This window comes from Lynx rufus, unplaced genomic scaffold, assembly GCF_022079265.1.
Source record: "Lynx rufus isolate CCGP_SWC_20201006 ecotype Redwood Valley unplaced genomic scaffold, mLynRuf1.p SCAF_2, whole genome shotgun sequence".
Taxonomy (NCBI): Eukaryota; Metazoa; Chordata; class Mammalia; order Carnivora; family Felidae; genus Lynx; species Lynx rufus.
The window spans coordinates 691,219-710,570 of NW_025814834.1; the positions used below are offsets into that span (position 1 = coordinate 691,219).

A 19,352-nucleotide genomic window follows, 5' to 3' on the forward strand; every position below is an offset into this window, starting at 1 on the left:
AGTGGACGGAACTAGGAACTTAGGTTTAAAAATAAAAGTAAACAAATTGTGAGTTTATATCAATATTTAGTTAAGAAGGGAAACACAGGGATTTTACTTCTTTGATTTTATATTGTGTCTCTCTACACTGCAAATCTTGGTGGCATTGACATAATTATTTTCGTTATCCCACGGTGTACGTGTAACAATTCTAAATAGTACCACTGTGTCTACTGACATTGAGATCATTGAGTACAGCTTGAAATTTCTCTCAATTCTTCTCATAATAAGAATTCTTCTTATTAAATATATCCTGTTTTTAAAATCACTTGAAATGATACTTTTTTCCTGCCTGGTTATGCCATCAACATGGTAAATAGGTTTATTTATTTCAGTTTGTTTTCAGTTTTTAGGTGTTGCTTTTTCTGTGTGTCATTTGGGAAAAAAACACTTTCTTCGTTCTAAAATAAAAACTATAAAGATACATTCAGGGAAGTCTAGCATCCACCACCATCCCTTTGCTTCCTTGTTCTTATTTCCTTCCTCATACAACCATTTTTGTTAGTTTTATTTCTTTTTAAATATAAGAAAATAGGTGTGTTCATATATCACTTCCCCACTTTTCTACACAAAAGAGGTACTGAACACGCTGGTCTACACGTTACGTTTTAATAATAGCTTTATTGAGATATAATTTAAATACCATACAGTTCACCCATTTTAAGTGTGTAGTTTATAGTTTTTAGCATATTCAGAGATAGGTGCATCTGTCACGACGGTCAATTTTAGAGTGTTTTTGTCATTTCAGAAAGAAACCCCACATCCCTTAGCTGTCATCCCCCACGCTACGCTGGTACTCCCAGGCGGTCACCCCCTCTACTCGCCTCTCCTCGCACCCCCAGTCCCAGGCAGCCACTGACTCTGCTTTCACGGTGGAGTTCCCTATCCCGGACTTTCGTGTGAGTGGAACCATATTATATAGAGTCTACTGTGACTAGCTTCTTTTACTTAGTACGATGTTTTCAAGGTCTACCTATGTCGTAGCCCGTGCCAGTACTTCTTCATTCCCTTTTATGGCCGAATCATGTTCCACTGTGTGGACCACATTCCGTGTATCCGTTCGCCAGTTGGTAGACATTTGGGTTGTTTCCATCTTTTGGGGATGGTGAATGATGTTCTTATGAGCATTCGTGCACAAGTCCCTGTGTGGGCATCTGTTTTCATTTCTCTTGGGTACATACCTAGGAGTGGTGGAATTTTCTGGGTCATATAATTCTGTTCAGCTCTTTGAGGAACTGCCGGGCTGTGTTCCCCTCAGCCCCGCCATGCTGCATCTGTCTTCCCTCAACCTGCTGCACCTGCCTTCCCCCGACGCACTGCACCTGCCTTCCCCCCACGCACTGCACCTGTCCTCCCCTCACCCCCCCCCCCCCCGCCCCGTGCTGCACCTGCCTTCCCCTGTCATGCTGCACCACTCTACGTGCCCACCAGCAGTTTCTCCACATCCTCACCGGTGCTCATTGTCATCTTTTCGTTCTAGCCATCCTGCAGGTGTGAGGTGGCATCTCACTGTGGTTTTGACTAGCGTTTCCCTGATGCCTCATGATGTCAAACATCTTTTCATGGGCTTCTTGGCCATTTGTGTATCTTCCTTCTAGAAATAAGTGTTTAGATCCTTTTGTCTGTTTCTTACTAGGGTTATCTTTTATTCAGGCAAAATTATTCTTTATATATTTGGATACAAATGCCTTGTTCAGGTATATGTTTGCAGATATTGTCTCTCATTCTCTGGGCTGTCTTCTCCCTGATAACGTCCTTTGAAGCACAAAAAGCTTTATATTTTGCTGAGTCCAATCTGCCTTTTTTTTCTTTTGTTGCTCAGGCTGTTGGTGTCTATCTAAAGTCTTTTGCCAAATCCAAGGTCATGAAGATTTACCCCTGTGTTTTTTCCTGAGAGTTTTACAGTTTTTGCTCTTAGATTTAAGTAGTTGGTCTGTTGGGTTAATTTTGTGTATGGTGTGAAGTTGAGGTCTGACTTCATTCTTCTGCATGTGGACTTCCAGGGTTCCCAGCTCCCATGTGTCAAAAGCTGTTCTTTCCCGCATTGAATGGTCTTGGCCTCCTCGTTGAAATCAGTTGACCACAGACGTATGGGTTTCTTTCTTGGCTTTCAGTTCTGTTCTGTTGGTTATAAGCCTGTCCTTGTGCCAGTATCACACTGACCTATTACCGTTGCTCTGTGGTAAGTTTTGACAACGGGGTGTATGGGTCTTTCTGCTTTTTAAAGATGGCGTTTGTTATTCCGGGTCCCTTCCAATTCCATATGGAATTTAGACTCTATACACCATGTCCACAGATATTTTATGGCAAGCTTACGGAACATGGCAGTGCGCAGGCCCGTGCAGAGCCCGTGAGCCTCTGCCAGCTACCCTCACCCTTTGTGATCGGGACACCAGGCTGCAGAGACTGACTGATGTTCGCTCCACTCTTGGGCAGCTGAGGCCCTAAGCCTGCAGTTCATGCAGCAGTGGGATTTTCACCAGGGCACTGCCCACTGTAGCCTCATCTTGTGAAGTCAGCCCACTGAATCCCGAGTTTATTGTGACCTACGCCCCCTTTAACAGAGGTGGCTGTTTTGAACGGGGTGGGGAATGGGTATGGCTGTACTCCGGGGTGGTGGCAGTGGGAGGCTCCTACGTGATGACAAGTCACAGAGTAAAGAGGTGTAAGTTCTGCCCTTGCTGCTGTCACCCGAGGATGGAGACTGCCTGCCTGTCTGTGGTTGTGGTATGCAGGGGATAAAACCGGGAGAACCCCCAAATCTTGCTGGGGTGAGAATTTGGAGAAAACAGGAAGAATTTGACTAGCCTCAGTGGCCACTCCAGACCTCTGTAGGGGCAGGTTATGATCTTGGGGATCCTCCTCCTCTCCATGAACTTTCCCTGGGAGCTCAAAGGTGCACCCCTAACCCGGAGAGCTGCCTGGTGAGGAAACACCAATCAAGAGTGTTAATTGTAGTCTTTGGGTGTCTAGGGCTCTCTGGGGATCCTCCTTTCCTTGAGAAAGAAAAGTCTAAGCGCTTCCGGAGAAAATGAGCAGATATCCTACAAGGAAACAGGAATAAGATTGACACCCATTGACAGCAGTGCTGGACAGATGACAGGGGACTAATGTTTGAAGAACTGAAAGGTAGACAACCTTTGAACCTCGAATTTTATACCCACTCAAATTGTCTTTCAAATGTGACAGCTACTAAGAGCATTTTCAGGCATGTAGGGCCAAATCCCAAGTGCTTTGTGGGACTCCACAAGATGGTTATAAACTTAAAAAAAAATTTTTTTAATGTTTATTTATTTTGGAGAGAGACAGAGACAGAGACAGAGCACGAGCAGGGGAGGGGCAGAGAGAGAGAGAGGGAGACACAGAAACTGAAGCGGGCTCCAGGCCCTGAGCTTTCAGCACAAAGCCCGACACGGGGCTCGAACCCACAAACCATGAGATCATGACCTGAGCCGAAGTCTGGCACTCAACCTACTGAGCCACCCAAGTGCCCCGGTTATAAACTTTTATAGAAAGACAGAAGACCAAGAATAGCCAACACTGAAGGTCGGAGTGAGTGGGTGGGCCCTGAGGGATAGCATGTCTTACCAAAGATAGCGCCATTAAAATCGTGGTGTTGGCTTCAGGAAGGCAAAACAGTGGAACAGAGCGGTGGACCCAGAGCCTTTGGTCAAGACCAATGAAAAGACGCTTGACCGTATCCGCATTCAAGACACAAATCCAGATCCCAAGGGGTGTGCTTCATCCCCATTCCACTGGCAGAATCTGGAAACCCTGCCAGGTCAGTTTTAGGGAGACTGGCTTAACCACACTCTCGATCATAGCTGGAGGGAGTATGAACTCACGTCCCCACTCAGAACACAGGTTCGCCCTCGTGAGTGACCTGGGCTTTCACACATCCCAAGCCCAGCATTTCCACTCTTGCACGTGCGCCAGGGGATACGTGTGGGGACTTGATAGTGACGCTGCCAGTGACAGCCCAACACGACCTGGGTGCCCTCTGGGCAAAGAGCGGACAAGGCCGCGGCGGATTCACTCGTGCGTGAATGAGCTGTGGCCACGAACGACAGCTCTGACCGACCTTACGGACAGTCCGGGAGGATGTGCACGGCAGACACCTTGTAACTAAAAAACCTCAACTGTTGAGGCAAACGTGGGCATGTGCGAGGCCCCCTCCCCACCGCCCACCCTGCAGCAGAGCAAAGGGACTTAACACGGAGTCCAGGGGCATGGCTGGCTGGCAGTACGACAGCGAGATACAGGTTACTGTTCGTGTTCTAGTTCACGGGTCGGGTTCCACATCTAAAGGTCACTCATTATCTTAGCAAAAGGTAACTTATTAAACTAAATAAAAGGGGCTGTCATGGTCCCCAAATAGGTGTAACAGGAACCAAAAGCCACAATTAGCTTTGCACACCTCGGGGATGTGAATGATTTTTTTTCCTGTTGATCACCTGAACCCTCCTTTTGCCCCTCCCCCGCCTGCCTGCATGGCTCTCGTTAGCAAACACTGCAGATGGCAGTGACGTCCGGGGCCAGCGTGAACCCCCGCCTTGAGAAGGAGCGGTAATTCACGTCTCTCTGGTTCCAGGGTTTTATGAAACGCAGCGTCTCATATTGAAAAGGGCTGACTAACACAGACCCTCTGATGACACGGGTGCTTATGTCACTTACAAAACAACAGCAACATAATTTTTACTTTACTCTGCACCCACCTCAACTAGCGGGGTCATGCAGACCACCCTCTCGGGGCTCCTCGGGCTGAGGGCAACTCCAGGCACACACACCCTCTGGCGCAGATGCCCTTGATGTGTGCGGGTGTCCTTGGGTCACCCGGGGCAGGCCTGCAGGCGAGACGCGCCCTCGGAGGCGGCATCTCAGAGGGCACTTGGCTCACCGTTCCCGCCTTCCTTGGGGTCTGGTTGGTGGGAGGGCCCAGCCTGGGCCTGTGGTGTGACTTGGGAGAAAGGGCCGCTGGGTCCTGCAGGAACGGTCCCCAGAGGGGCCCAGCCCCAGGGGTTAGAGCGAGGAGGAAAGGTGGGGCCGGGGTCTGAGTCTGGGTGACGGACGTGTGTCTCGGAGCTGTCCCGGCTGCCCCTCCGGGACTTCTGCGCCCTGCTCGGCACGGTCCTCTGGAGAAGCAAGGGCTGTGCTTTCTGTTGGGGGGGGAAGGGGCTGTCCCTCCAGGGCAGGCCTGGGTCGTTTGGGTGAGTGTGCTCCCAGCCTGTTCTCTGTACACAGAGCTGTGGGCGCCGCGGCCCGTGTGGTGAGCTTCGCCCACCCTTTCCAGGACGGGGTGTTTGGCTGCTCCTTGGGCAGCTCTGTGTCTCCCGCTTCTTCCCTGTGGGCGGCCCCCTCCTCACCTCCGGCCCTAAGGCCGCCTAAGGTGGTCAGCTCTGAAAGTCCACTCCTGCTGACTTACTTTCCGAGTCCTTGTCGCTGCTGCGTTCAGGCAGCTGGAGGGCCAGGCCGACCTGCTCAGGCGCCCGCTTGGGGGCCTCCTCCGTGTTCTCGAGCTGCGCCAGAGCCGTGGGTTCTAGGAGAAACGAGAATGCCCCGGTGTGCTGACCACACAGCCTGCTGCCTCGTGCCCAGGATTGTTCTTGGGTGTCCTTGAGCTGCTTCTCTGCCTCAGGGTGCAGGGATGGCCGTGGTGAGCGCTCGGTGCCCACTTCCCTGCTGCCCCCTCCCCCACTTGGGCAGAGTCCCACGGGCCCCTGCACTCCCTCCAGCAGGAGAGCTTTCCTCCCCGTCCTGCTGAACCTCACAGCTGCTTTGGTGAAGGTCACCGGTGGCCTGAGGCTAGGCCGAATGTCCTGTCCAACCCGGTGGCCCCATCCCTCCAGGTGGCTGATGCTGTGCTGTCCTTCCTGTGGTCAAATTCTGCTCTCTTCTCTCTCCACCCCTGCTTCTGGAGGGCTGTGGTGCCTTCTCCACCCCCGTCCACCTTCAGGCGGACCTTGTACTTGGCCACCCCTGTGTGTAAGTCTGCTTTTCTGAGGGGTCCCTGCCTGTGTGCTTAATGGCTTTAGGAGGGTGTCCAGACACAGCCCAGCCTGCGCAGCTGCCCCGACACCTGCCCGGGCCCTTCCTGCTCCTGGTCGCTGTGTGCGGCCAGCCGTCCGGCTGCTCCTCTGCTGGCCGCCAGGGCTGCGACACCACCCGCTCATCACTCTCCCTTTTGTTCCCTGGCCCAGGAGTGTCTGTGTTGGTTGAAAACCCTCACTAAACTGGTAATCGGGTTCTCTGCCAGGGAATCCATGAGGACGGGCCCTGGTTTACAGCGTCCTGAGGGCCTTCGGGGCAGGGCAGCCAGTGGGCGTGTGGCTCCTGGCCTGCTGTGCCACAGTCTTGGGGAGGACCCGTTGCAGACAGGTTCCTGGCCACCTGCTCCTGCGGAAGCACGTGAGAAGGGGCCAGGCCATCGGGGCCCATCGCCCATGCCCTGTGCTGCTGGGGCCCTGCAGAGAGGCCTGCCGGCCTGTCACGGGTGATCCCACCCATCCAGGCCGAGCAGGATCTGAACCCAAGGCTCTGCCTGGAACACGGGACACCATCTCTTACTGTGGCGGAGAGGTGCAGTCCGCTGACTGATGTGCCTGCCGTCACCTGGCTCCTTGTTAAAAGACTCCAGCTGCACAGCTCTGGGTGGGGCCCTGCACTTCTAGAAGCCCCCAGGCGAGGCCGGTGTGCTGGGAGCAGCAACGAGTTAGATGGCGTCACACTCTCCTGCTTAGTGTCGCAAGCCACGCGGGGACTCCTGAAGCGAGGCCAGCTTCTGTGCCTCAGACCGACTTGTGCCCCCGAGCCCTGCCAGCAACCTGCACTTCGGCTCCGGGTCAGGAAGGCTCCTGTGAGCCTGTGCAGGTGTGAGGGCCTGGCCTTGCGCCAGGTCCCTGCTGAAGGTGGCGTCAGGTGTCGGGGTTGGGGGTTGGGTGGGGAGGGTTGTCCTTAAGCTCTCAGGGTGCTGGGGACAAGGGCCGGATGAGGTGGCAGTGAGGCTACAGGGGCTGGCTGAGGCACTCACGTGATCTCACGGTGACCGATTTGCCAGGTGAGCCACCAAACTTGGCACTCACTCGCCCTCTGCCGTCCACAAGCTCCGAGAACCTGCCAAGGGAGTCACCATGCGTCACCACTGTGGGGCTTGTGGCTGGGGCCGCGCGCTCCGGGTGGGGGCGGCTGAGGCTGCACCTGGGGGCCGGGGTCTGAGCTTCGGGGGCGTCACGGTCACTGAGCAGGTGCTCCGGCAGGCGCACGGGGGGCGGTCTGTTTCTGAGCACCCGTGGATGGAGTCCCTCCCTGTGCCAGCGTCTGTCAGCGCCGTCCCTTGGGGCTGCAGGTGGGTGGGAGGAGCGGGTGGCTGCACAAGGCCTGACCCTCCCGGCCCCTCGGAGGGGGAGGACTGAAGAGGGGCCTGTGCATGCCCGAGATCTCGCGGCAGGCTCACGGCTTTCCGAGAAGCCCTGGGCCCTGTCCGTGCCCACCCCCGCCTCCACCCGCTTCCCATCCCAGGGCTCGCGGGACAAGCTGTCCTGGCCCACCTTGGGCCCAGGCTCTCGCTCTGCAGGACACGGCCAGCCACTCAGACCTGACGGGACACCTCAGCGAGGCCCCCACCCTGCACACGCCCAGAGCGGGAGGACCAGGCGCCTCCGTGGGTCCTTGTCGCCTGACTGTGCCCTTCAGCCCTCCCTTGGGCAGGTGCATGCAGCCGTGCTGGGTGTGAACCTCTCGGAGCAAGCGTCCACCTCCTGCGTGGTGCCCGCGTGTCTGCTCTCTGGGGCTCTGTTCTGCCTCAGCCACTGTCCACCCCACTGTTCTTTCTTCTCCCTTCGTTGCCCTCACTGCAGCACCTGTCCGGATGTACCGTCTTCCTACAGCTTGAGAACGTGAGCAGGGTTGTGAGGGACCTGGGCGACCCTGCGGGCCACGTCCTCCATGTGGCCTCTCTGAGACTCTGCGTTCCTGAGCTCTTCCCACCGTCCATCTGTCTGGGCCTCCCCCAGGCTCCCCTTCCTGTGGCCATCCTGGGCCTCTCTCTCTCCCATGCTTCTGTCCATCGGCTCCTCACGGGTGAGGCCTGGCTGCACGGCCACGCCCCGGGGACAAGGTGAGGAGCAAGATGCTTGTGTCTCCAAATTCCTAGTGTACTGACCTTGTGCCAACCGCACACAAGTCCTTCCTCCCCCACCGATTTTCACACCCCCAATTCTCCTGCGTTAACACAGTCCTGTTTTGAGGTTGTCTGTCTGATGTCCGTGGGTCAGTTGTGGTCTGTGCTGGGAGAGGGTCCTGGGGCTGAGCCGTCTCCTGGGCCAGGACACCACTCCCCAGGGATGGCAGCCCAGGCCGCTGCCCTGCTGGTGGCCCACGGGGAGCACCAGGGGCCAGGCTGCACTCACCATGGCCCCACGGGTCCTGAGCAGACCACGGGGCCTTGTGTGTGTGGCCGTCCCCTCCCCCCCGCCCTGGTAGGGCTGCACTCACAGGTGATGATGTAGAGGTGAGCAGGCTCGCTGTGCAGTTGGTCGCCCTCTGCGCTCTGCACGGCTGTCACCGAGAGCTGGTACCGCCGCCCTGGCAGCAGGTCCCTCACCGTGTAGGACGTCAGCCTTCCGTTGGGAACGTAGCGGCTTTTGGTGCTCTGGCTGGTGGTCACGTTGATGACGTATGCCTCCAGCAAGGTACTTGGAGTGGGGGTGTCCCAGACCACGTGGGCAGAGGTGGCCGTGACTCTGGCGGCGGTCAGGTTTGCTGGTGGCAGGGGCCCTGATAGGCACAGAGCAGGGGAGGGAGGTGACGGGGGCCGGCGGGGTCTCCTGCCACCGCCACGTTTACAGATCTGACGTGGATTGCCGAAGCCTTGTGCGAAGCCAAGTCTGGTCATTACGGACAACCTTATGGTCCCGAAGGATGGTGTGGAGGGGTGTCTGTAGCAGCACGTCCTCCTGCCCGAGATGCACCCCAGAATGCTGCCCGGTGCACCCACGGAGGCCCCCATGCCTGCGCAGCCTGTCAGCGTGTCCTCCTTTTGATCCCCTAAGCCTGGCCATATGCACCTTCTCCTGGGACACGTAAGAGGGGCTGGGCTAGACAGGCAGGGAATGGGCCAGGGTCCCAGCCTCAGGGTCAGTGCCAGGACTTGAGCCTGTGATCACCCTTGCCCCACGGGGGCCATCCATATGCCTCCCCGCTGGGCAAGGCCCCGCCCAGACCTTCCGTCCTCACCACTCATCCCCCGTGTTCACTGGTCCCCTTGTGTGTGGACCGCACGGCACTCTAGCCCCCTCCCACGCATTGCGCTGGGAGGGCTGGTGAGGGCCAGGTCTCCTGCCCATGAGACACCATGGAGATCAGGAGTGGACAGCGTGTGCATTCACCGGTGTGCCCCTCTGGCCTTTGGCTTGTGACTCCCATCTGGTAGGAGCCCAGGAGCATCCGGGTGCCGGGTGAATGCGCAAGCAGGGGGCTTCCTGGGAAGTCCGCCTTCCCTGGCACTGGAGGGGAAGAGACCTCTGGGGCACCAGGGCCACTTTGGTAGGACTGGGGCTGGAGGGAGGTGATGGCTGGCAAAGTGCCCTTAAGAGCCGAGCTCATGCCACTGTACTCACGCGTCCACACGTGCAGCGGGGCCGAGGCCAGACTCTCGGTGGGAGGCTCCTGTCCCCCGAGCCCACTGAGGGCAGTCACGTGGATGGTGTATCTCCTTCCTGGCAGCAGGGCCCTGTGGGAGGGGAGGGGAGGGGGAGAGACTCCCTTACAGACTGTGACTCCTCCCACACAGGTGGGGGAAGAGGTGTGAGTGGTCCTGCAGGTGGCCCGGGGGGCCTCCACAAGGACCAGATTTGTGGGCTGAGACCTGTGTGCTCCTCAGGTGGGAGCTCCTCCCTGGTCTGTCTGTCTAGAACAGGGCAAGGGTCGAGAAGAGCCCACGCCTGCCTGAGGCGGCTGTAGTGCCCAGGCTGGTGTTCAGACAGGAGAGGCCGGAAAAGGGAGGGCCCTTGGAGGTCATTGTGCAGAAAGGGTTGACCGGCAGGCCCCGCTGCCCTCCTCGGAACGCCCGCCCGCCGGGTGGCCCGCGGCTGGCACTCACGGATCAGAGGACCTCGCTGCCCCCTGACGTCTGTGCGGTCTGTCCGGCGTGGTTCGAGCTGAGCACCCGCTTCCGCCCGGGCACCCGGAATCTGCGCCAGGCCCGGGGGGCCCCGTGCCCAGCCCCCGATTAAAACCCTGGGCGCTGCATCTCTCACAGGCACCTGGTGGTGGCCTGTGTGAGTGCACAGGGAGGGCGCCCGGGAGCTCAGGCCTGCTCCCCCGACTTCTCCCTTCCTGCGCGCCCTACCATTTCTGTGTTGTGAATCCCAGCCGGGAGCGCGGCCTGTGCTGAGTCTGGGGGGGCCCCCAGTGACTCACCGAGCTGGGTGGTCTTGGGGACCCTGACTCACCAAGTGCCCACCCGGGCCCCACGTGTGTTTTTGTGACACTGTTCTTTGGAAGTGGGCAGGATGTACATCACGAAAGGTCACGGCAACACTTAAGAGACAAAGAGAGCAGAGTCTTGTCTCCAGCACAGCAGGCATAGAAAACACGGTGTTGGAAAGTCCGCAAACTAGAAGCAACACGGCTCGGTGGTGCAGAGGGGACTGAGCGCTGTGCCTGGCTCTCCTGCCCCGACCCCTGCAGCGCCTGCCTTCCGGACAGCCCTCCCCATGGCCGTGGCCTGTGGCTGCTCTGGGCAGGATGCCGCTGCCGGGTGTGGGCAGTTAGGTGGGCCTGTCCTCTACCAGAGCTGTGTGCGCGCTGCAGGCACAGGGACCCCAGGCCGCGGCCAGCTAGTCTTCCTTCCCACCCTCCTGTCTTCCAGCACCATCCCCAGCAGGTCTCGGAAGCCCCTCTGGCTGGTGAAGGCCCACGGGGCCGCTGGGGGCTGAGGCCGTGGAGTGTGAGCCTTCGCTGCGGGCTGTCCGAGCACACTCCAGTCCTCAGCCGCTCGGAGCTAGTTTGTAATTCCGTTTGCATCTGATTTGTAATCATTCGGCATAAGATGGTTCTGTGCCCAGTTTAAGGTTTGACCATATTATTTAAACAGCATAAAAATGTAAAGCAACTGCAGGGGTGCCCTGCGTCTCCCTTTCAGGGGAGGGGCCTGTGTGACTCAGGCCGTGCTGCCCTCCAGGAGGCCCAGTCTCCCTCCTTATCTGTGCGGGAGGCAGCACCTCCCAGAGTTTTCGAGAGTCTCTGCAGCCCCGTGATGAGGCAGGGCGGGCAGGTGCCTGGGGGACCCGGGGCGGGGGGAGCGCACACACACACATCCCTGCTTCTCACGGCAGGCTGGGCAGCTGGGGAATGGCAGGGTAAGGACACAGAGGGAGAGAGGAGGAAGCTCTGGGGCCCCGAGGGAAGGGAAGGCCGGCCCTGTGCTCTCACCCGAACGTGAACTTGTCCACGCTCTTGTCCATATCGGTGGACTGGTCCTCCTGGGCCTCGGGATGCCGGATGGACACGCGAACGCCGCTGACCGTCGCGTGACGGATCCTGTGCAGAGCCCACCGCACTGAGATGGTGCTGGCTGTCACGTTGGTGACCTCAAGGCCCTCAACGGGGCGGGGTCCTGGGGGGCAATGGGCCCCTCAGCTGATGCTGGCACCTCCTCGTCTCCAGGGGAGGGCAGGGGCTTGAGACAACGAGACAAGGCTCAGGAAGTGTGCTGGGGGTCACAGAGGTGGCCCAAGTGAGGTGCGGGCCCACCTGGGCTTGCTGAGTGCACCCCTTGGCCACAGTGGGACTAGGGGAAGTCAGGCCCCGGACTCCAGCCTGGGGTGGGCGGTGCAGTCAGCTCCACCGGAGGCCTGCAGTCTTGCCTACTCAGACACGTTTGGACATGCACGGACCCTGGGAATCCCCTTCCCCTGTGTCTGTCTGATTTGGTCACACTGACCGTGAACGTTTGGGTGACGCTTGGGCCAGCGGGCATAGAAGCCGGGAAAGCTCTGGGCTGCCGCAGGGAAGGGTCTGGGTTCGGCACGGGAGCTGGGAGGGGAGCCCTTGGCTCCCTGGGCAGGTGCGGTGCCCGGTCTGGCGGGCAGTGCTGGCTCTGCCCACCGTGATCTCCTGGGGAGACCCCACTCGGATGGGGGAGGGGGAGGGGTGCCACTTCTTCCTGAAGCCAAGCTCAGGCTGAGCCCACTCCACCCCGCAAGCTCGCTCGGCCTTCCTGCTGCCCAAGTTCGCTGCAGGTGCCTCTTGGCTGTGCTTTCCCACGACACACCTGTCCTGAGTTTCTTTTCTCCTCTCTCACCTGGCCCTCAATGTCCTCAGGGTTAGTGTCTGGCTCGGGCTGGCAGGTGATGTTAGGGCACCCTCCCTTCTCCCGCTAAGTTCCTCTCCATGCCTCTGAGCGTCCTCACCTCCCTCCTTACCCAGCCAGAGTCCCCACCGGTGGGCCAAGGCTGTCTGGCCTCACGGCGCTCCTGTGGCTGGCCCCGCCCGCCTGCTTTGACCTGTGCCAGCACCTGGTGTGGCGGGCACGGAGCCCCTTGTGTGCTGGTCACACTCTGAACCCCTACTGGCTGCCCTCACGGCCCCTCAGTGCTGCCCAAGGGACCATTGCCTGATCCATACTCCTCCCTCCAGCCTCCAGCACCCCCTTCCAAAGTCCCCAGGGTCCCCTGGCCCCTGCCCACCATTGGCTCCTCCCCCGTAGAGCCCAGAAACAGGCAAGCCAGTTAAGGCCCCGAGGTCTCCCTCGGCTAGGTTTCCAGCTACTCTGCAACGGCACTAGAGGCACCCTCTCTGCCCCACCCCCCCCTTCTCTAGACCCGCCACCAGCAGGCTCCCTCCCCGGCCCCTCCGAGCTGCCGTCTCCCCCCTCAGCATGTTGGGGTGGCCTCCTGGACGCCCCAACATGCGCTGGCTCGTCACAGGTGCCTTCTCAGGGAGACCCCCACTTCTCCCCTAGCCTCACTCCTAAGCCACCGGCTCTTATCTCCGTTAGCCACTGCCCAGGGAACAGGTTAAGGGTCCCCGTGGTGCCTCGGGGTGCCTGGCCAGTGTGCCTCTCCAGGTGGCAGCAGGCACGTCCAGGCGGGCACTCACGTGTGCGGGTGAGGAGCAGCACCGGCCTACTGATGTCATTCTTGTTGTTGGCGTTGCGCTTGACGGAGAACACGGAGATGTTGTAGGCTCTGCCGGCTGCCAGGGCCCGGAGCTGGTGCGAGGAGCGGCTCCGGTCCACGAAATCTGTGCGGCGGTAGGCACCGTCCGAGGAGGCGTAGGTGACCGCGTAGCCGTCAAGCATCTGCCTGGCGGCCTGACCTTCAGGCGGACGCCAGGAGATGGACACCCCACTCTCCTCCACTCGCTCCACCTTGAGGGCCGTCGGCGGGAAGAGCTCTTCAGGGTTTCGGTGGAGAACAAGGGAAGGGGGTGGTCAGCTGTCGGCCACGGAAGCCCTGGCCCCCAGTCAGATATCTCACCTGGTGGCTCTTGGGCCTGCTACCCTGGGGGGTGGAGGTGGGGCAGCTGCCAGGGGTGGGGAGCCAGCTCCTGTCGCCTGCGATGGACCTCTTCTCTCAGCCTCTGGCCAGTGCCTCCCAGGTCTCAGGTGCGTGCGCACCTGCGACTGCATTTATGCCTCCCGGAGTATTTTTATAACCCTCCCTGCTTCTTGGGCAGAGCCTGGGTAAGCAGCTGCCTAGACACTCTGCTCTGGGGGGCCGCTCAGCACTGTGGCCTGTCCCCGGGGGCGCCTGTGCCCTCTGAGGGGTGAGGGAGGCCCCGCCCCCCACACCGGTGCCTCTGCCACCTCACCTTTGGCGCAGTCCTTGCCCGTGTAGCCCACTTTGCAGGTGCAGCTGTGGGACCCGTTGCTGGCCAGGCAGTAGCCGCGGCCCCCACAGGGGCTGGAGAAGCAGGGGTCGCTCACTGGGAGAGGGGAAAGTATTGGTGAACGCTGGGGTTTTAGCAGCTCCGCCAGCGGGACCCTTGTCCTTCCTGTGTGGGTGTGTTTGTGGGGTGGAGGTGGCTGGTACCATCACAGGCAGGGATTTAGGAAGTGAAGGAGGGGACATTGTCTGACGGGGATTGCAGGGCTTGCTGGAGGTCCCACTGAGGGGCTGGGCAAGTGTGTCTTTCCTCCTGAGCCGGGCTGTCCCACTGCTGCTCCAAGCCAAGGTGGGCTGGCAGGCGGTGACTCGGGGGCGAGCGCGGTGCTGGCCCCTCCTGGGGGGGCAGCTGGCAGCCGGGCATCCATGGGCCCCAGCCCTCTGCAGCCTCCCTCTGCGCCAGGGCTGCGGGCACCGAGTGGACCTGGGCTTCCCAGGCCAGGGCCAGGGTCAGCAGGTTCCCAGTGGAGCCTCAGGAAACAATGGCAAACAACCAACGTGTCCCCTCATCACCATCACAGCCACTAACCTTGCTCTTCCGGGTGTGCCCCCGCCCACCCCAAGCCTGCGCGGTGAGATCCCCTGGCCGCAAACGGTCCCGCCATGCTTCCGCCCGGGCCCCCTCCCCACCGCCGCCCTGCAGTGCGTGGATGGCACACCTCATCCCCAGCACAGCCCTCGCTGCCCTGCAGCGTGCACCCTACACAGTGCGGTGCCCCCGGCCGGGCCTGGCTTGGGGCCTAGAACAGGATAGGCCAGGATGTGCCCCCAGGACACACCCATCCCAGGAGGAGAGCTGAGGTCAGCAAGTTGGGGTTATATCGACGAGGCGGCTCCAGACAGTGGCAAGTCCTATGAAGGGGGAAAAGGTGGGGAGCGTCTCCAGCCGTAAGGAGCCGTGAGGACTCTGGGGCTGTGGTGAGCTCCGCCCGTCCGGGCTGGACAAGGGGCCAGCCCGAGGCTCCCGGGGGGAGCTGGGGCCGCTGGAGAGGGAGCAGGGACTTGCCCCCACCTCCCTACCTGTCTCGCAGTGGTAGCCGAAGAAGCCCTCTGGGCAGACGCACAGGTAGGCCCCGCCACCGTTCTCACACCGGCCTCCGTGCTGGCAGGGGCTGGAGTCGCAGGCATCCACCTCTGGAGAATACCCAGAGAGTCGGCCAGAGCCGCAAGGGGGTGTCTGGGGGAGGGAGGAGAGGACAGCGGGAAGAAGGGAAGGGGAACCGAGGAGAGATGCCAGGTGGGGGGGCTGGGCAAACCCCCCTCAGCCCTGGGGTCCCTCCCACCAGGGGGCCTGTCCAGCTGGGCCATGGGCCCCAGCCCCTTCCCTCTGCCCTCTCAGCGGTCCAGGGTCTAGGCTTGTTGAAAACAGGTTTGCCCGGGGTGTCCGGGGCATCGCGATCGTGGGTGAGGGCCCAGCCGCTCAGGGGACCCACCCAAGCGCAGCCCCTACCTGTCTCGCAGTGGACTCCAGTGAAGCCTGCGGGGCACTGGCAGACAAAGGCCCCCGGGAGGTCCCTGCAGGAGCCTCCATTTCTGCAAGGCTGCATTTGGCACTCATCTGTCTCTGCAGAGACAGGGGCACTTGTCTGTCTCTGCAGAGACAGGATAGGAGGCTGCGTGGCCCTACATGGGCCCTGCACGGGATGACACAGCCCTGCATGGGCTCTCCACGGGCCTCCACCACACCCAGGGTTCCACGCGTGCCCTGCGGCTTCAGCCTGACACCCACCCTCTCCGCTGTCTGCCCAGCAAAGGCTCACCCCCAGGTCACTCCAGCATTTCCCTTCCAGGCTTCTCAGGGGCCCGGAGGCATCCTGGGCCTGGCCCTCCCTGGGGCGGTGTCAGAGTCCTACCTAGGTGTGGAGGGCACAGGGCTCGTCCGTCAGTGTACCCCAAAGGCCTCTCCCCTCCCTCTGCTGGCTTGGGGCACAGGACCAGGGGTGGTCAGGATGTGACTCTCTCCACCCCACCGCCTCCACCCCTGAGGCGGAGGCTGCAGAAGGAGGGGCTGCGAGAGGAGGTCAAGGTCAGCTTGTTCAGCTGCGCTGTGCGTCTCCCTGGGGAGGTGGGGGCAGAGATGTTTGTAAACCTCTGTCTTTCTAGAAGTCGGAGAGGCAGGGGTCCGAGGGCAGGCAGTGGTGGGCCCGGCAGCCTGGGCAGGAGGGGCTGGGGCTGCGCCCCGCAGTCTTACTCAGCTCACAGTGGGCCCCTTTGCGCCCTGTGCTGCAGACGCGCAGGTACCTGGCAGGAGCCCCCGTGCAGCTCTACCAGCTTCCGAGGGAGGGGCGCCCCGGTGCACAGGCACCAGGAGAGACCCCAAGAATAAAGCAGTGTTGTGATTGGAGGCAGTGGCTTGAAGCCGAATAAGATGGACATAAATCAGCTTTGTTCGAGGAGACAGACGGAAGTCTCCAGCACCTCTCAGTGCCTGGAGAGGCCAGAAACCAGGCAGGGGGGGGGACGCCCTGGAGAGGAAGCAGTGGCAGCAGGCCCGGGGGACAGCAGGCGCGCATGATGACCCGAGGGCTCGCAGAGGTGGCGTGGGACTTCACCCCAGTGGCTCTCGGGTGGCCAGGCCCAATCTTGTTCGTTTGATACACAGCAATCCCATGTGAAACCGGCGCAATGGGGACGGGGCCCTCCCTTTGAAGTATTTGCCACAGGCTCACTTTTTCTTTTAAACTGGGAAGTGTACTTCCGAATTCAAAATTTTCAACTTCTTAAAGTTTACTGTTCCTGCTCAAAATGCAGATGAGTAAGTAATGACGCCTGGGAGCTACAGTGTCCACCGGCTCACCGGCACGTGCCCCTGCCCACCCCCGGGGATGGAATTTTCAGGGCCACGATCTCGTTACCCCTTCCGTGTTTCGATTTTTATGAATCACCTAAACATGTATGGTTTGTTTGTGCTACATATGAACTTTACTGATAAGATACTGGGGTATAGGGACTCTTCTCTTGGAAGGCGTGAGGGGCCTCCGCATCTCCGGGGTCTCTGCTTTCTGCTGCGTGAACATGGGGGCGGCGGTGGGATCCGTGGTGTGACCACACTATACTTTGTCCGGTGCCGTTTGCTGGGCCTTTGGGTTGGTTGTGGACTTTTTGTTATGATAGAAACCTGCTTCTGTTTTTTTTTTTTTTTTCCCTTTCCTAGCTCCTGGTATAAGTGTGCTAAGCCTACAGGTGGAATCACGGGCACACAGCTTATACGCATGGTCAGCTGGACAGGCAGACTGTTAGACCCTTTTCAAAGTGTTCCCCCGACTTACACTCCCTCCAGCCGTTGCTAGGAAATCCTGCCCATCCACGTTTTCACCAGCAGATGGCTTCTTAGGTTTGTCAACTGCCTCCGTGAGCTTTTGATGTGCCGCTCACTGATTACTAATACTTCTCCTTGTTTTTGTTGGCTTTCAGTATCTCCTCGTCCATGAAGGGCTTACTCGGGTGTTTTGCCAGTTTTCCTATTGGGTTGATCATTCTTTTCTTATTCATTCACAGAGTTCTTTATGTATTCTTGAAACCAGTTTTATTATGTAAATACATCTTTTCCCGGTTTGTCGCTTATATTTCACTTTCTTCCTTAGGGCTGATGATTTTAAATTCATATTTATATAGTCAAATTTGTCCATTTTTTTCTTTGATAGTGCTTTATTTCAATGTTTATTTATTTTTGACAGAGAGAGAGAGAGAGAGAGAGAGAGAGCATGAGTGGGGGAGGGGCAGAGAGCGAGAGAGAGAGAGAGAGAGAGAGAGAGAGAGAGAGAGAGCGAGGGAGACACAGAATCCGAAGCAGGCTTCAGGCTCCGAGCTGTCAGCACAGAGCCCGATGCGGGGCTCGAACTCACGGACCGCAAGATCATGACCTGAGTCAAAGTCAGACGCTCAACTGACTGAGCCACCCAGGTGCCCCTTTGATAGTGCTTTTTTGTGGCTTAAGAAAACTTTCCTAATCCCAAGGCCAAAAGATACCTATACTTTCCACATAAAATTTTATAGTTTTAGAAAAACATTTAAGTCCTTAATCTGGAATGAATTCTTGTGTGTGGTGAAAAGCAGGGGACAATGTAATATTTTTCCAAATGCGTAACCATTTTACTCCAGCTGTCAAGAAGACGGTCTCCAATGCTCTTGTCGAAGTTTATAGTTTCAGCTTTTACATTTATGTCTACAATTCATTTCACACATGTAAAAATGTATCATGTTTTTGGTGCTGTTAAACACAATATTGTTCATTTTATTTTATTTTCCTAGTGTTCACTGCCAGAATATGAAAATATCAAGGTTCTGTAATGTCGTCCTGTGTCCTGTGACCCACTTGAATTTGCTTATTTGTTCTATAGCTTCTTTTGTAGAATTTCTTAGGATTTCCTATGTGCATGATCATGTCCCCTTCCTTTCCAGTAGATGTGACTTTTATTTCCTTTCCTTGGCTGTGGCACCGTCTGGGAACTCCTGGGCAATGCTGGAAGGAATTGGTGAGACGGACACAGTTGCCTTGTTACTGATTGCAGCCAGATGTCTCCCACCGTGAAGTCCTTTGTTAGCAGTTGGTGTTTCATGGATGCCCTCATCAGGTTAAAGATCTTCCCTTCCACTCTTAGCTTAGTAAGAGTCTTAAACAGTAGTTGAATATTTTGAAATGATTTTTCTGCTTCTGTTGAAATGACTATATGGTTTTCTTCTTCCTATCCTAATATGGTGAATTACATTTTTCAAGTATTAAGCCAACCTGTGTTCTTGAGATAACTCCCACTTGGTCATGATATATCATACTTTTTATGTAACACTGGGTTTGATTTAGTAATACTTTGTTAAGATATTTATGCTCATGTTGGTAAGGAATATTAGTCTCTCATTTCATTTTTTAAAATAACCTTTCTGTCTGCTTTTGTATCAAGGCAATACTGGTCTCACAAAATGAATCGAGAAGTACTCTTTCTCCTGTATTTTCTAAAAAAGCTTGTGTAGGGTTAGTATTATTCTTTCCTTCAGTGTTTGTTAGAATTCATCCATGAAGCGATCCAGTCTTGCCATTTTCTTGCAGAAAGGTTTTTAATTATGAATTAAATTTCTTTAGTAGATACAGAGCTATTCGTATTTTTTATTTATTTTTCTGTCATTTCTAGTAATTTGTGTCTTTCAAGGTAGTCCCTTTTCTTTCCCTTGCCAGGTACATTGGCCTACTGTCGTTCACAATATCTCTTTGTTGTCCTTTAAATGCTGGTAGGATCCTTAGTGATGACACTTCTTTAATTCTGATATTGCTAATTTTTCGTTTTTATTTCTTGATCAGTATAGCTAGAGGTTTGTCAATTTTATCAAGCCTTTCAAGGAACCACCTTTCAGTTTCATTGGTTTTCTCTGCGTAGGTTTTTTTATAATTACATTTTCGATTGTTGAGGTATTAAAATGTAATTGTGTTATAAT

The 19,352-nt window shown here is 57.2% G+C and overlaps 1 protein-coding gene across 1 annotated transcript in view; it reads right to left on the minus strand.

Moving 5' to 3' along the window:
• Nucleotides 1-19,352, minus strand: part of SNED1 (sushi, nidogen and EGF like domains 1) — an 83,462-nt gene that overhangs the window by 8,209 nt on the left and 55,901 nt on the right. The window contains exons 17-27 of the mRNA XM_047084933.1: nucleotides 16,117-16,166; nucleotides 15,376-15,489; nucleotides 14,946-15,059; nucleotides 13,852-13,965; nucleotides 13,138-13,434; nucleotides 11,470-11,653; nucleotides 9,654-9,766; nucleotides 8,530-8,811; nucleotides 7,234-7,375; nucleotides 7,067-7,149; nucleotides 5,462-5,575 (exon numbers count right to left, since the gene is read on the minus strand). Coding sequence (XP_046940889.1) covers nucleotides 5,462-5,575; nucleotides 7,067-7,149; nucleotides 7,234-7,375; nucleotides 8,530-8,811; nucleotides 9,654-9,766; nucleotides 11,470-11,653; nucleotides 13,138-13,434; nucleotides 13,852-13,965; nucleotides 14,946-15,059; nucleotides 15,376-15,489; nucleotides 16,117-16,166 — 1,607 coding nt within the window. The remainder of the gene's footprint in view (nucleotides 1-5,461; nucleotides 5,576-7,066; nucleotides 7,150-7,233; nucleotides 7,376-8,529; nucleotides 8,812-9,653; nucleotides 9,767-11,469; nucleotides 11,654-13,137; nucleotides 13,435-13,851; nucleotides 13,966-14,945; nucleotides 15,060-15,375; nucleotides 15,490-16,116; nucleotides 16,167-19,352) is intronic.